Below are 15496 nucleotides of genomic sequence, written 5' to 3'. Positions count from 1 at the left end.
AGTTAACTTGTGCACTTTACCAGTTGTCTTACCGTATGGCCCTAGTTTGGGAATTTTTAAAAGTAATAACATACCGCTTATTTCCTTTTTTATATTTTATTTTATTTTTGAGAGAGATGCAGACAGAGACACAAACACCAGAACACTGCTTCTTCTAGCGTTTGCCCTTCTTCCGTAGCCAGTCAACAGCGTCAGGTTGAGCCTGATGTAAAGTTTCGAGACCTTCTTTGAATCTGGAGAGGTGGTAGTTGTTGACTATGTGAGTCATAGTCTGTCTGGAGCCGCAGGGGCAGTTCGGGTCATCTCTGGCTCCCCAGCGATGGAACATAGCGGCGCACCGGCCATGGCCTGTTCGATAGCAATTGAGGAGGGCCCAATCATAACGTGCTAGGTCAAAGCCGGGTTGATGCTTGCAGGGTTCTGTGATGAGGTGTTTGTTCTTTACCTCAGCTGACTGCCAACTCTGTTTCCAAGAGACTGGAACAGAGAAGTTCATTGTAGGCATAGGGGACCAGATTGGGTGACGAGACGTCAAGCGTTGGACAGGGTGGGCCAAGATATCCGTGTATATTGGCAGGTCCGGTCGAGCGTAGACGTGGGAAATGAACTTAGATGATGCCGCATCCCGACGAATATCTGGCGGGGCGATGTTGCTAAGAACTGGCAGCCATGGAACCGGGGTGGAACGGATGGTTCCAGAAATTATCCTCATGGAGGAATATAATTTGAAATCGACCAAGTGGACATGGGGGCTACGGAACCATACTGGGGCACAGTATTCTGCAGTGGAATAGCATAATGCCAGAGATGATGATCATAGTGTGGAAGCGCTTGCACCCCATGAGGAGCTAGTCAGCCTTGCAATGATGTCCAGAAGAAAGAAAGAACCAGACATCACTCTGGCACATGTGCTGCCAGGGATCGAACTCAGTACCTCATGCTTGAGTCCAGAACACTGCTCAGCTCTGACTTATGGTGGTATGGAGGATTAAACCTGGAACTATGGAGCCTCAGGCATTAGGGTTTGTTTGCATAACCATTATATTGTCTCCCCCACCTATTTACTTTTTTTTTTTTTTAACAAATGCTTTGTATAATTTTATTTTGAATAGAGTGGGGAGAGACAGGAACACTTGTAGCACCATTTCACAGTTCATGAAGCTTCTGTCCTTGCAGGTTTGGATGGGGGTCTGAATCTTGATCCTTGTCATTGTAATATGTGTTAAACATAATTCAAAATTTTCATCTTTTTGCTTACTGCATGTGAAGAGACAAAAAATCCAGGTCCCCCCCAGATTTGGGGATAACTGATCTTACCAAGACTTTCCTCTGCTGAGGGTAATTTATGATATCCATATAAAGTATACTGCTTCAAATAAAATCAGGAGGCTGGAGAACTACTGAAAGAACTTGGGCACATCCTTTAACTTCATGGAACTTTCCATACCACACCTGAAAAGGGGACTAGTGGTAATGACCATGATAGCAACCTGATCTTGAAGGATCTCTGAATAAAATGGAAAATGCTGTGAACACATTCAAAATACTAGCATAATAAAAGAAGTTACTAAGTAATCAGGCCCATTTTTGCTGAATTTGTATTATCTGGAGGCATTAATTCCATGTTTTAAAGTCTTCACAATTTCTGAGTAGAGGTTTTACTCCTAATTGTACCCGTATGAACAAGGGGTGGAGGTAAATTGGAAGTTTTGGGTTTTTTTTTTTTAAAGATTTTATTTATTTATGAGAAAGATAGGAGGAGAGAGAAAGAACCAGACATCACTCTGGCACATGTGCTGCCAGGGATCGAACTCGGTACCTCATGCTTGAGTCCAAAGTTTTATCGTGTCACCTCCCGGACCACAGATTGGAAGTTTTTAAGAACTTTCCTCACCCCCTCATTCTAGTTCCCATAGGCTGACAACATGCAGCAGTTGATTTCACTAATTCAGATATGAATGCAGGTGACTGTCACCTGCCTCAAGCTTACTAAGTTTTATGTCTTCTGGTGGTGGTGGGTGGGTTAGGGGAGGAGGTGTGGCGAGGGAAGATGGAATTTTGGTAGCTGTTGATAACTGGGATTCGACTGGTTTTATTTTGCTTCTCTGTGCTTATTCCCTTAAGTCTCCAGCTACTATTAGAATTATAGTTCCTAGTTTGACCCTGGGATAGAGCCTGCTCATAATCATTCCAGAGTCCCAAAACAGAAAAGGGGAAATGTTCATGTTCAGCCATACAAAGGAGTCTGATCTGACTGGGTTGCTCTCCAGTAGGTGAACAGCACTTACCAGTTATGGAAGAACTTCAGGAGGAGGATAAGGGTACTGCATGAGTCTGTGGATGGAGGAGGAACAGGACGACAGGCACTCAGGTCGGCCTGGGCAACCTGCCTAGATCAGGAAGCCCAGAAAGACATTTTAACCCCAGGCGCCCACGGGCGCGCTTCTGGCAGAGAAAGAGGACTAGGAACGGAGCCAGGTGGGATGGTCCGCTGGGCATCCCGTCAGACCAGGAGCAGGGACATTTTCCTGAGGATTTTCCCAGCTAGGGCATCAGTCAAGCAGCAGTCAAGATAGGAGCCCAGTTGCTTCTGCATCCTCCTCCCACATCCCTTAAATCCACACCCCCAGGCGCCCCGCCCACTGGGTCTCCTGTGGAAGGGGCCGGGCTGCTCAGCGCCACTGGGAGCCAGTGGTTTCCCCCGCCGACGGCTGCGGTAGCCGTGGCCCGAGCAACAAGGTAGAGGCGGCGGCTGCGCCCCGCACCATGGAGGGCAGCCCGGCCCGGGTCCCAGCCCTGGTCGCCACCGACCTCCGCCGCCGCCCGCGCCCCGTGTGCCAGCTCCCACTGCAACTTTCCGGGTGCCATCCGCTGCTCACCTCGAAGCCAACATGAAGGCGATCCGGGGCTACGGCGGGAGCGCCCCTTTCTGCACCCGCCTCAATCACTCCTACCCGAGCATGTGGGAGCTGGAGCGCCCCGCCGAGGCGCGGGGCAACCTCACGCACGCCCCGGGGCCCGGCGAGGACTGCGGCTCGGTGTCGGTCGCCTATCCCATCACCATGATGATCACCGGCTTCGTGGGCAACGCGCTGGCCATGCTGCTGGTGTCGCGGAGCTACCGGCGCCGGGAGAATAAGCGCAAGAAGTCGTTCCTGCTGTGCATCGGCTGGCTGGCCCTCACCGACCTGGTGGGCCAGCTGCTCACCAGCCCCGTGGTCATCGTCGTGTACCTGTCCAAGCAGCGCTGGGAGCAGCTCGACCCGTCGGGCAGGCTGTGCACCTTCTTCGGCCTGACGATGACTGTGTTCGGGCTCTCGTCGCTCCTCATCGCCAGCGCCATGGCCGTGGAGAGGGCGCTGGCCATCCGGGCGCCGCACTGGTACGCGAGCCACATGAAGACACGCGCCACCCGCACCGTGCTGCTTGGCGTGTGGCTGGCGGTGCTGGCCTTTGCCCTGCTGCCGGTACTGGGCGTGGGCCAGTACACCATCCAGTGGCCAGGGACGTGGTGCTTCATTAGCACTGGAGGAAGGGGCAATGGGACGAGTTCCCCGCACCACTGGGGCAACCTCTTCTTTGCCTCCACCTTTGCCTTCCTGGGTCTGTCGGCTCTGGTCGTCACCTTCGCCTGCAACCTAGCCACTATTAAGGCTCTGGTGTCCCGCTGCCGGGCTAAGGCCACAGTGTCCCAGTCCAGCGCCCAGTGGGGCCGCATCACAACCGAGACGGCCATCCAGCTAATGGGAATCATGTGCGTGCTGTCAGTCTGTTGGTCGCCTTTGCTGGTAGGTAGTTCCAGGATGTGAGCAGGTGTCAGTGTGTGTCGGCAGCGATGGCCCATGGAGACTTAACCCAGTGACAGCACCTTGGGGGTGATGGTGAGGGTGTGGGGCGGGGTGCTTTGCAACCACAGAGCCTATGTACAGGAGGACTCCCTACCTGGAGTTACTTTGGTTACAAATTAAGAGTTGAGTCGTAACTTACTTGCCGAGCCACTGCTAAGTGCCATGCACCGCATTAAGCTTTGATTAACTCCTCACTAGGAGGTTAGATGGGAGGTTCTGTACCTATGCAAAGGTATAGGTTTCCTGGGGATGCATTGGAAGCAGAATGGCTGTGACATCTGTAACCTGATACTGTGAGTTTTCACCTAATTCCAAATATCTTTCCCACTGCGAGGGGGAGGGGGGAATTGGCTAGCTTTAAGCACTGCAGCTGCTACCTTTGACAGGCAGAGTCCTCTTGTTACTTCCCAGCCTTCGCTTACTCTTGCAAAGCAGCAACTGGAGATAACCTTTTCTTGGTAAATTCCCTTTTGACAAGGAGGCAGGACAGTGAAGACTTACTCTGTGGCTGTAGTCAGTCTCAGTCATTTGAAATAGTGCTCCATCCCATCAGTGGGACGCTAAAACCTGGTAATTCAGTCGAATCAGCCACTTCTTCTTGTGGCAAATATGCACGGTTGGGGGGAACTGAGGTAGGATTTCTGCTATTCCTAGCTCCTCACAAGAGCACACAGACAAACTGTCTGCAAGAGATGTTTCCATGAGCTGAATATCTAGCAGCTTCTTTTGCATCCCGCTTTCAAGTTTTTACTCTGTGGTACTTTTTATTTATTTATATTTATTTATCTATGCATTTATTATTATTTACCAGAGCACTGCTTAACTCAGGCTTATGGTGGTGCTTGGGATTGAACCTGGGACCTCAGAGCCTCTAACATGAAATTTTTTTGCATAACCATTATGCTGTCTCTAAAGCTCAACCTCTGTGCTACTTTCAGCTAGAAATTTCTGTGAATAACTGCTATTTACTAATTGCTGGTGATTTAGGCTTCAAGAAATCTGCATTGGTTGTTTTGTTACAGAGAGACTGTGTCACTGTCATAGTTACAACCAACTGTTGGACATTTATTAAGCAGTTATCTGAAAAACCATAGCAGTAGATTTTCTGTTTAAGTACTATACTAAAACATACAGTATAACTTTTAGGTTTTTCTAAAGTACAGTTCAGTACACTGATGTTGTGCATTAAGTAGTTGTAAAATCACTAATATTTTTAATTAATTAATTAATTTCCTTTTGTTGCCTTTGTTGTTTTATTGTTGTAGTTATTATTGTTGTTGTTATTGATATCGTTATTGTTGGATAGGACAGAGAGAAATGGAGAGAGAAGGGGAAGGCAGAGAGGGAGAGAGAAAGACAGACACCTGAAGACCTGCTTCACCCCCTGTGAAGTGACTCCCCTGAAGGTGGGGACCTGGGGGCTCAAACCGGGATCCTGACATCGGTCCTTGCATTTTGTGCCACCTGCGCTTAACCCACCACGATACCACCCAACTCCCAAGTCACTAATATTTTAAAATAAAATTGTAGTTTTTTGTTCTTTCCAATTTTCCTCTGCATTTGATAAAGGAGAGTTTTCAAAATACCTGTGTTTAACCAGTATAGTATATTTAAAACACAAGTCTTATTTTCAAAACAGTATGTGTGGTGACAAAGTTACATTGTGATTTAACTGCCCACAAGTCACTGTGTGGTCATACTTCCAGTAGTTAGAACTCAGGCTGATATCATCACTATGAGCTATCAAAACCAGTACCAATTTTAGACATATTTACTTCTACAATTGAAAGTGGAATATCTGGACTTCATGCAGCTATTATTTGAGCTCCATGTTTTCAGTTTGCTTTATTATGTATCCTATATCCTAGAAAAAATACAAGTAAATCAAATTATCAAATGTTTATCCAATATAGTTAGCCAGACTTACTGTTAATTTTAGTAGGAGAGAGACTACAGAGTTTTTTTTTTTTTTTTCTTCTTCAAATATTTTACTCTAGCGCCACGAGCATGGTGACTTAGAAAGAATTTACAGCATTTCTGAAAAATTATACTTCTTGATAGTCAATCTGACTTTTTGAGAAAGACTATTTTGTTTGGAACTAGCCTTATTCAATTTCACTTAATATCTATACTCATATAATATGTATTGGCTTGCAATAATTTATCAGACTCTATTGATTCAGTTCTCATGAGACATTAAATTTTATGTCTAAATGATCTACAAAACTTTAAACTTAAGGTAAAGTAAATTTAACAACTCATCATACCAAAGAGAAGATATTTGTGGTCTCCTTAATAGGTATTTTTTTTTTAAATAAAGGAAATAACTATCTTTTGCACATGATGGGAATTACATCTCCAGATATCTTCAAAAGGATCTACAGTACCATGTTGGAATTATTTCAAAGAAGAGAAACAGGCAAAACTGCTTTTTTAATAAGTCGGGTAATCACAAGAATGCAAATAATAGACCTTTTAATTTTTTTTTTCCCCAGATCACTGCTCAGTTTTGGTTTATGATGGTACAGGGTATTGAACCTGGGACTTTGGAGCCTCAGGCATGAGAGTCTCTTTGCATAAACATTATGCTATCTACCCCCCAAAATAATAGATCTTTGCAAATTGTTTTTAAATGTATTAAACTTAAAATGAGCATTCACTCTTTTTAACTTGCACTTCTTTTCCTCTAATTCTGGATAAAGTATAGATTCCTTTTTAGTGTGTGTTCAGTTGCACTTGGGATACTAGCCTAATCATCTAAACTCTTTCTTTTAAAAGAACCTTGCATATATCTTATCTTGGAATACTATCAAGACTATAATAATATTAAATTGTTACTGCTGGGGAACTTAGCAGTGAAGAGCTAGTATAATTAGGAAACATACTAAATGCTATGGTTCCTATTACGTGATTACTACACAAACAAAACAAAACAAAAAACCCTCTCTACTATTACTCTATGGTTTAAGTAAAAGTTGTTTTCTTTTTCTTTTATTTTAATTTTCTTTCCCTCAGGAAGTATACAATGTACAATGAACTGAGGCTACATTGAGAAACACTGTCACCGTGACAAATGATCTACCATTCTTAGTTACTACTTATGTTTCTGTGAAGCATCAAAGTTTGTTGGAATCAGCCAGTTGACTCAGCATTGCAATATTTTCATGTTATTATTACCTAATGACTCTACTTATCAAAAAGCCTGGTTATTTGAAATGAAAGCCAAGTTTCCAGAAGAAGGAATAATCATAATGTGTTGCTCAGAGGAAGCCCCAAGTACACCCTGTACTTTTGTAAACCTGTCATTCCTTCCGCAGACAGGTCAAATGTGGCCTATATTGTGGCTGTCTGAAAGACAGTAAGCATAATAACTGGAAAATTATATTTGAGAAAAAGAGTTTCTCCTCTAATAGAATAGAAGCAGGCTTAGAAACTTTTGCCTTTAATCTTGAACCAACAGATTCCCTGCTTCATCTCCACAAACAAAAGAGGGAGACTTTAATTCAAAAAGATAGTTTACCATGAAGATGTGAGTTTTTCTAACTTAAGCAATCACTGAAGTCTTATTTATTGGTAGAACCTTGGCCTTGTGTATATGGGATCTCATGTCTCTGGCCACTCTTCTTATTCAGATTGAGAGATGGAGAGAGTAATAAACATCACAGAACAAAACTTGCTATGTTACTGCCTTCCTATGCTGCCAGGCTCAAACCTAGATCATGCACATGACAATGCTGGTACCTGATCCAATCAGCTGTTTCTCTGGCCTCCACTTACATATTTTGAAAAAGGAAACTTGCCTCCAATATACTACATATGATAAATGCATGTGGTAATGATTTTTAGCAATAAGGCACTTTTTAATAGACTATTATTTGATAGAACAGAGAGGAATTGGGAAAGGAACAGGAGATAGAGAGAAAGAAAGAAAGACACCTACAGCTCAGCTTCACATCTTGTGAAGTTTTCTTTCTCCAGGTGGGGACCCGCTGCTTGAATCTCTGTCTTTGTGCTTAGTAGCATGTACACTCAATGAGGTGTGCCACCATCTGGCCCTATATTGCTGTTTTATAGAATAAATGCATAGTTTATTTTAAAATAAATTTCATAATTTTTTTTAAATGATTTGTTTTTACACGAGAAAGAGACTATGAGAGACCACATGGTACTGTTCAGCTCTGGCATATAGTAGTGCTGGGACTAAATCTAGGCCTGATGGGCCTTCACAATCCATAGCACCAAACTTTTTATGATTTGAGTCACACTTTGTTGGACATACTGGATAACTCTTTTTTGTTGTTGTTGTTCTTGTTCTCTTAGATCTCCTGAGGACAGATATAGTATCTGTCTTGGGCATTGTTCTTTTCCAAAAAAAAAACTCACAGTTATCTGTCATACAAGCTTTACTCAATATATGCTCATTGGCTGAATATTTAAGCACCCAAGTCAGAAAGGCAGGTCTGATTCCAGTTATATAAACAATTCTGTGACTGCAGACAATTCATTGGATATCTCTGTGAATCATTTTTCTCCTATAAAATAGGAATAAAGGTACCTACTCAGCTCACATCACAGATTGTAATGTAAACCAAGATAAGCTTGTGTGAAAATGATTGGGAATATTCTTTCCATATTAGGAATAATACTATGATGTTTCACTGGATGATAATGTTAACTTCTTCTGTTCAGACAGACCTTTTACCTAAACAACTAAAGAAAAGAGACAAGTGATGCTGCACAGTTATAGTTAAGTTATAGTTTACTGAGGAAAATTGTGGTGGAGAATATAACTTTTCAGAAAAAAATAAAATAAGAAAGGCGATAGATAGTACATGTGCATAACTTTTTACAAGGTGTTGTAACTCATTTCTACCCCCTCACCAGGCCCCCACCCACTGCTGCTGTCTCTCTTCTGCATTTTCTCAACTCTGAAATCCTCTCCACCTCAGTTTCCAGTTGACTCTCTACATCTCATACTCACTGAATTTCCTCACCTTTCCCTTAAGTTTGTATGAGTAGTCTCTGCTTATGCTCTGAAGACTTCAGCTACAGGTCCAGAATGTAGCCCCTGTCTTTCCAGTCAAGGACAACTTCTTCCTCCTCCTTTCTTCCTCCTCCTCCTCCTTTTCTCCTTCTTCTTCTCCTTCTTCTCCTTCATCTTCTTAATTTTTTAAAAGATTTTATTTATTCATGATAAATTATAGGAGGAGAGAAAGAACCAGACATCACTCTGGTACATGTGCTTCCGGGGATCGAACTTGGGACCTCCATGCTTGAGAATCACTGCGCCACCTCCTGGACCACAGACTTCTTATTATTATTCATAAAGAATTAAAGTATCAGACCAGGAGTTGGATTACTAGGCACAGCATGTGCTTTGCTATGTCTGTAATCTGGGTTCAAACCCAAGAAACGACACGAAAGTATCTTGACACTACAGGAAACTCTGACACTGCAGTGTTTTCCCCATCTCAGTCTCTTTCTGGTAATAAAAAGCAGATGCAAGGACAGAAGTTAGGGAAAGGAAGGAAGGAAGAAAGGGAGTGAGGGAGGGAGGGAGGGAAGGAAAGTCAGCCTGGAATATGTAAGTTCTCTGCTCCACACATGAAAAAGTAAAAAAGATATTTAAGTTGTTCTTTTTATACCAGCATAGTCCACAAAGAAATCACGTATTAAACTGTGTGATGGTAGGACCAGGAATGTAGCATAGTAGTAATACACTTGGACTTGATGTGAGATCCCCAGGCATCATCAAGAGCCAGAGTTGAGAAATACTCTAAAACAAAAATGAAATATGTAAATATTCATATTTAAAGTAGGAGTTGGGAGGGGGTAGGCGGTGGTGCACTTGGTAGAGTGTGAATGTTACAGTGCACAAGGACCCAGGTTCAAGCTTCAGGGAAGAAACTTCATGAGAAGTGAAGTAGGACTGCTTGTGTGTTTGTCTCTGTCTCTCTCTTCCTCTCTACAGCCCCCTTCTTGCTTTCTTTATCTATCAAACATAAATCAATAAAATATTTAAAACATAAAAAGAATTTAATTAAAGGTTAAGTTTTGACATTGTGAGATATCATGATAATATTTCTAGTTCATAGACAAAAGCAGATTGATTTGAAGATCAATAACTTTTAAGCCATTTGGAACATAAACTAAATTCACACACACAAAATTGAATATTACTGAGATAGTTTATTTTCTTTAAAATGAAAGCCACAGGGACCAGGGGATGGCTTGTCTGGTGGAGCAGGTGCTATGCCATGCACGGGGACCTGAATCCCGGCCCTGAGTACCACATGGGAACTTGGTACACTGCAGGTGCTGTGGTGTCTCTCTTTTTCTCAGTCTCTTTGCTTTCCATTTTGCCACTTTCTCCCTCTCTGTCTTTATCTTTGATTGGAAGGGGCGAAAGGTACATTGAGAACAGTAGAATTACACAGATATGAACTCCTTTTGCTCCCTTAAGTAGATAAAATAAATGCCATATATTTTGTTTGTTTATATTTCTGTTGCTACCAGTATTATCAATAGGGCCAGGTGCCTGATGATTCCACGGCTCCTGATGACCATGTTTCCCCTTTCCTCTAAATAAACAGTGAGAGACAGATAGGGAAAGAGAAGTAGAGAGGAGGGGCCAGATGGTGGCACACCTGGTTGAGCCACACACATTACAGTGCCCAAGTACCTGGGTTCAAGCCCCCAGCCTCCACCTACAAAGGGAAAGCTTCACAAGTGGTGAAACAGTGCTGCAGGTGTCTCCCTCTCTATCTCCCTACTCCCCTCTTGAAATCTCTCTGTCTCTACCCAAATAAATACATATTAAAAAAGAGAGAGAAAGAGAGAGGAGAGACAATGAGGAAATGCTTCACTGCTTGTGAAGCTTCCTCCCTGCAGGCACTCTCACCAGGTGACCTGGGATTTGAACCTTGCTCCTCAGGCATGATAACATGTGCATTCTACCAAATGATCCATCAAATGGTGGCTGCTGGGCACAAATGTCATATGAATGACCTGTTTTTTTGTGTTCTATCCTCAATACATGAGTTAAAATGATCCTTTCTAGTTACTATGCTAGGTCAGATTATTGATTTCCAAGCATCCCATAGACAATCAGAAATGTTAGGTCTGAACAGAATATTCACCATTAACATAGCCCACAATAGAGTTTCCATGATCCTGAAGTCAGACCTATAGCATTAATATTTGCAGTTCACAAATAGCACAAAGTATTACTTTTCCATGCAATTACCATCTAATATATCTCACACAACATTATAAGTGGGAAATTTCAGTGGCTAGTCACAATCTATATATTATTTTCTTTGTTTTTTTAAATGAAGTTCTTTTTTAAAAAATTTAATTTTTTAACCTTTATTTTTTTTTTACTGGATAGAGACAGCCAGAATTTGAGAGTGAAGGGGGTGATAGTGAAGGAGAGAGACAGAGAGACACCTGCTCCCTTGTTTCACCACTCATGAAGATGTCCCCCCCTTGCAGTTGGAGACCAGGGGCTCGAACCCAGGTCCTTTTGCTTTTTAACATGTGCACTCAACCAAGTGTGCACCTGACCCCTATATTATTTTCTAATTCAAGATTTTTGATAGGCACCTGAAGGATGGGGGGAGGGGCAGGCCAAGGAAATGGCTCAACTGGTATGGCATCAGACTTTCTTTTAAAAAATATTTTTAAATTTTACTTATTTATTGAATAGAGGCAGTCAGAGATAGAGAGTGAAGGGGAGGTAGAGAGGGAGAGAAATAAGAGATACACCTGCAGCACTGCTTCACCACTTGTGAAGCTTTCCCCATGCAGTTGGGGACCAGGCTCTCAACCCTGGGACTTTGTGCATTGTAAACATGGCATCGGACTTTCTTACCTGAAGTTATTAGATTGACCCCTGATGTTGCATGCACTATAATGGTAAACTGCCTTGCCTCCTCTCTCCCTCTTTCTCTCTTCCCTCTCTTTTTCTGTGTGTGCATATGTGTGTTTGCCTCATTTGAAGCTCTCTTATACTTAATAAATAAAATGAGTCTTAAAGAAGAAGAAAAACTGTGTCATGGTTAAAGGAAATTAGAAGAAGAAGGAGGAGGAGAAGAAGAAGAAGAAAAAGAAGAGGAAGGAAAAGAAGAGGAGGAAGTAAAAGTAGTTAAAGATGCTGGGAGGGTCACCAAAGTAATAAGGCACTGGAGGGCAAAAGGCCCAGGTTCTAGTCTTGGTTCTTCAACCACATGATGGAAGTCACTATCTTTCTGGTCTCCCATTTCCTCATCAGTGAGATAAAACAGTCATCAACTCTAGCTTCCCTGTCAGTTCTAACTTCCTATGATATTAGATAGATGAAATTGCCCTTGTTGAACACACTTTATTAGATGATTGGGGGAAAAAATACTCAAAGATGTCTTAAGAAGGAGCATAGAAGTGTATGTAAATAGACTGAGTAGGTCACACGTTCTTCTATCTAGTCAATCAGTATTTATTAAGTGCTGTGTGTGTGCTCCTCTGCTCACCCTGGTGACCAAGACTGATGCATCGGTTGTACAGTTAAGCTGTTAATATTTTGGGGAGTGGAGCACTATTCACACTCTGGCCCATGTGGATGTCACTCCTTGTTGGGCAGTGTGCAATCTTTGTCATATTTGGTAGACTTGATAGTAAGCCAAATAGACATGTTAACTTCTTCCTTGAAGTCTGAGTCCACTAAAGTAGACAGACAGATAGTAAATAAGCAATGATTTCAATAAACAAATGTAGCCAGTCTGGTTAGTCATGACTGTGGTTGCTTTTATTGCCACGTGTGCTGCTATTGTAAAGTGGCCTTGTCTGGGCAGAAGGACAGTGCTGCATTATCGATGCTGTGAGGTCGGATGGAACATGTCCCTATCCAGACTGTAGTAGGTTTGTCCTTGTGAACTATAATTAGACAGCACATTAATTCACACCCATATCCCAGCCATAAAATTTAGTAGTTGTCCACCAGAGAATAACCACAATACCAGAGTGTATGGACCCAAAGAGTATCTGGCCTCAAAGAACATTCTATTCTAGAACCACCCTTCCCTCTTGGATCCTCAGGCTGTGAGTTGCACTCATATGGTCTCATGACAAGTTTGCCTTTCTTTCCAATGAATTTCCTCTTAAGATTTTACTTTATTTTTTTCCCCTAATGAATGTAGCCAAAGCTACACTCTGTTCTAGTTTTTTTTTGGCTTCAAGTATTGGGAGAAGTTAAGAGAAGTTTGGTTTCTTCTCACCCCTCTCTCTTTTCAGAAAGGACTGGGCTTCCTAAGTTTGATGGTTTAACCTTTTCCTGAGTGATCCGAAGTCTCTACCTGGAGTTTGGTGTAGTTTTTTTTTTTTCTTTTTTTTCTGCTGTACCATACAAATTGCCACCATGTAAGCATATCATTCTACATTTACTAAAGTAAATTACTATATAATATCTGCTCCACTGCAGCTTATCTTGCCCACCAAAACAGAGCAATGAGGAGTAACTTCTCACATCCTTGTATATGTGTCACTAAAATAATGGAAACCTATCAGGACAACAAAGCAGTGTTTGGGGATGTGAGGGCTATCTGGCTGCGGCATCTGTCACCCCATTGATTACCAAGGCTGATTCATCTGATCTGGCTGGCTAGGCGGGTGTCCCCTTCCTCCCTCATCGCTCCATGTGCGTCCCTCCTGAAGCTGCTTGGTCTGTTGAAGAGGACGGCCTTTCCCAATTGAGACTGGGCCTCCTTTCTTTCCTTCCTTCCTTCCTTCCTTCCTTCCTTCCTTCCTTCCTTCCTTCCTTCCTCCCTCCCTCCCTCCCTCCCTCCCTCCCTCCCTTCCTTCCTCCTTTCCTTCCATCTTTCATTTCCTTTCTCTCTCTTTCTTTTTCATTGTAATCTCTGGGAATTCACTACTCTGGCTGACTTTTTCAGACAGACACACACAGAGAGAGAATAGGAACACTAAAGTTTCTTTCAATGTGGCAGGGGCTGGACTGGAACCTGGGTCATGCATATGGCAAAGCAGTGCACTGTTTAAGTGAATTGTTTTCCTAGTCCCCCTTCAGTCTTCTCCCTTTGATAATGTCAGTTGTCTAAACATTTGTTTGCACTTGACTTCATTTGCTTCATTTCTTTATATACCATAGATGTGTGAGATTATCTGGTCTTCCAACTCTTCCTTTAAGACTAGTGTTTGCTTATTAATTTTCTGTCTGGTTTATCTACCCATTGGTGAGAGTAGGTATCAGAGTCTGATACTACTACAGGTTTCTGTTGATGATTCTTCTCAGGTCTGTTCATAGTTGCTTTATGTATTTTGATGCTCCATCATTTGGTGCATACAAATTGGGTGTTAAATCCTCTTGATAGATTAAATGTTGCTTTTTTTCCTTTTTGTCACCACTTTTGGGGGCTTCCCTACTTTGAGGTGACTTTTTTAGATAGAGATAGAGACAAAGAGGCAGAGAGAAGGAGAATAAAAGAGTTCATAGCACAACTGCTTCGTCCAATGTGGTGGAGTGTGGGGTCAAACCTGATGCGCACATATGGCAAAGTGACCTACTTTGACAACCCTAAATGTTGTTTTAAAAGAAAGGAAGAAATGTTGCTTGGCATAGAATTGGTGGGATCAAGGGAAGCTGGTCTGGTCTCTCCCAGAGCACTATTCAACTCTGGTTAATGTGGTGTGGGGTGATTGAACCTAGGAGGTAGGAGCCTCTGGCATGAGAGTCTTTTGCATAACTATTATGCTATCTTCCCCACAAGGGAAACAGTTTTTGCAGAAACAGAGGAAAAATTAAGCCAACTGTGGTAGGAATGTTATGCAAATCTGCTTTTTGCTAAAGTATTTTTGAGAATTTAGAGAAAATGTGAATAGATAGAGAGATTGAAGAATAAAGGAGGGAGAGTTACACTGGTAGATTGCCTTAAAGATTAGAAACAGGAATTTGCTTTTCATTTTGGGCAAGTTGTATTAATTTTCTGTTCCATGACTGTAAAAAAGAGAGTTTACCTTATAACATTTCTTGATTAAAAAGGCCAGTTAATAGGGAGTTGGGTGGGAGCACAGTGGGTTAAGCACACGTGGTGGGAAGCGCAAAGACCTGCTTAAGGATCCTGGTTAGGTTCGAGCCCTGGGCTCCCTACCTGCAGGGCAGTTGCTTCACAGCCGGTAAAGCAAGTCTGCAGGTGTCCATCTTTCTCTCCCCTTCTCTGTCTACCCCTCCTCTCTCCATTTCTCTCTGTCCTATGTAACAACAACAACAGTAATAACTACAACAATAAAAACAACAAGGGCAATAAAAGGGAAAGTAAAAAAAAATGCCTGTTAATAAAATAATCTACTCAATATGATAAAAGGGAAGGTTAGGTTTAGGGTCCATTTGCTGTTGTTATTTTTGCTGCTGCTGCTGCTGTTGTTTGTTTGTTTTTCCCCCTACTAAGGCATGAACACAATAGTCATGAAGGGAAAAGGAGCAAAGTATCCTTACAAAAAATAAGCTAATATGGGGGTTGTATTGTTATGTGGAAAACTGGGAAATGTTATGCATGTACAAGCTATTGTATTTACTATAAAGTGTAAAATATTAATTCCCAATAAAGGAAAAAAAATAAGTAAAAAAATTAAAATCATATCTACAAAAAAAAAATAAGCTA

At 42.3% G+C, this 15496-nt stretch overlaps 1 protein-coding gene across 1 annotated transcript in view; it reads left to right on the top strand.

Annotated features, from left to right (window-relative positions):
• The first annotated feature begins 2680 nt into the window (after nt 1–2680).
• The window catches only part of PTGER3 (prostaglandin E receptor 3), a 94695-nt gene continuing 81879 nt past the window's right edge, over nt 2681–15496 (top strand). The window contains exon 1 of the mRNA XM_007537985.3: nt 2681–3788. Within this exon, the coding sequence (XP_007538047.1) occupies nt 2892–3788 (897 nt within the window). The 5' untranslated portion in view covers nt 2681–2891. The remainder of the gene's footprint in view (nt 3789–15496) is intronic.

Source organism: Erinaceus europaeus, chromosome 11, assembly GCF_950295315.1.
Source record: "Erinaceus europaeus chromosome 11, mEriEur2.1, whole genome shotgun sequence".
Classification (NCBI taxonomy): domain Eukaryota; kingdom Metazoa; phylum Chordata; class Mammalia; order Eulipotyphla; family Erinaceidae; genus Erinaceus; species Erinaceus europaeus.
The sequence above is the reverse complement of the archived record's forward strand: the minus strand, read 5'-3'. Positions and strand labels throughout refer to the sequence as shown.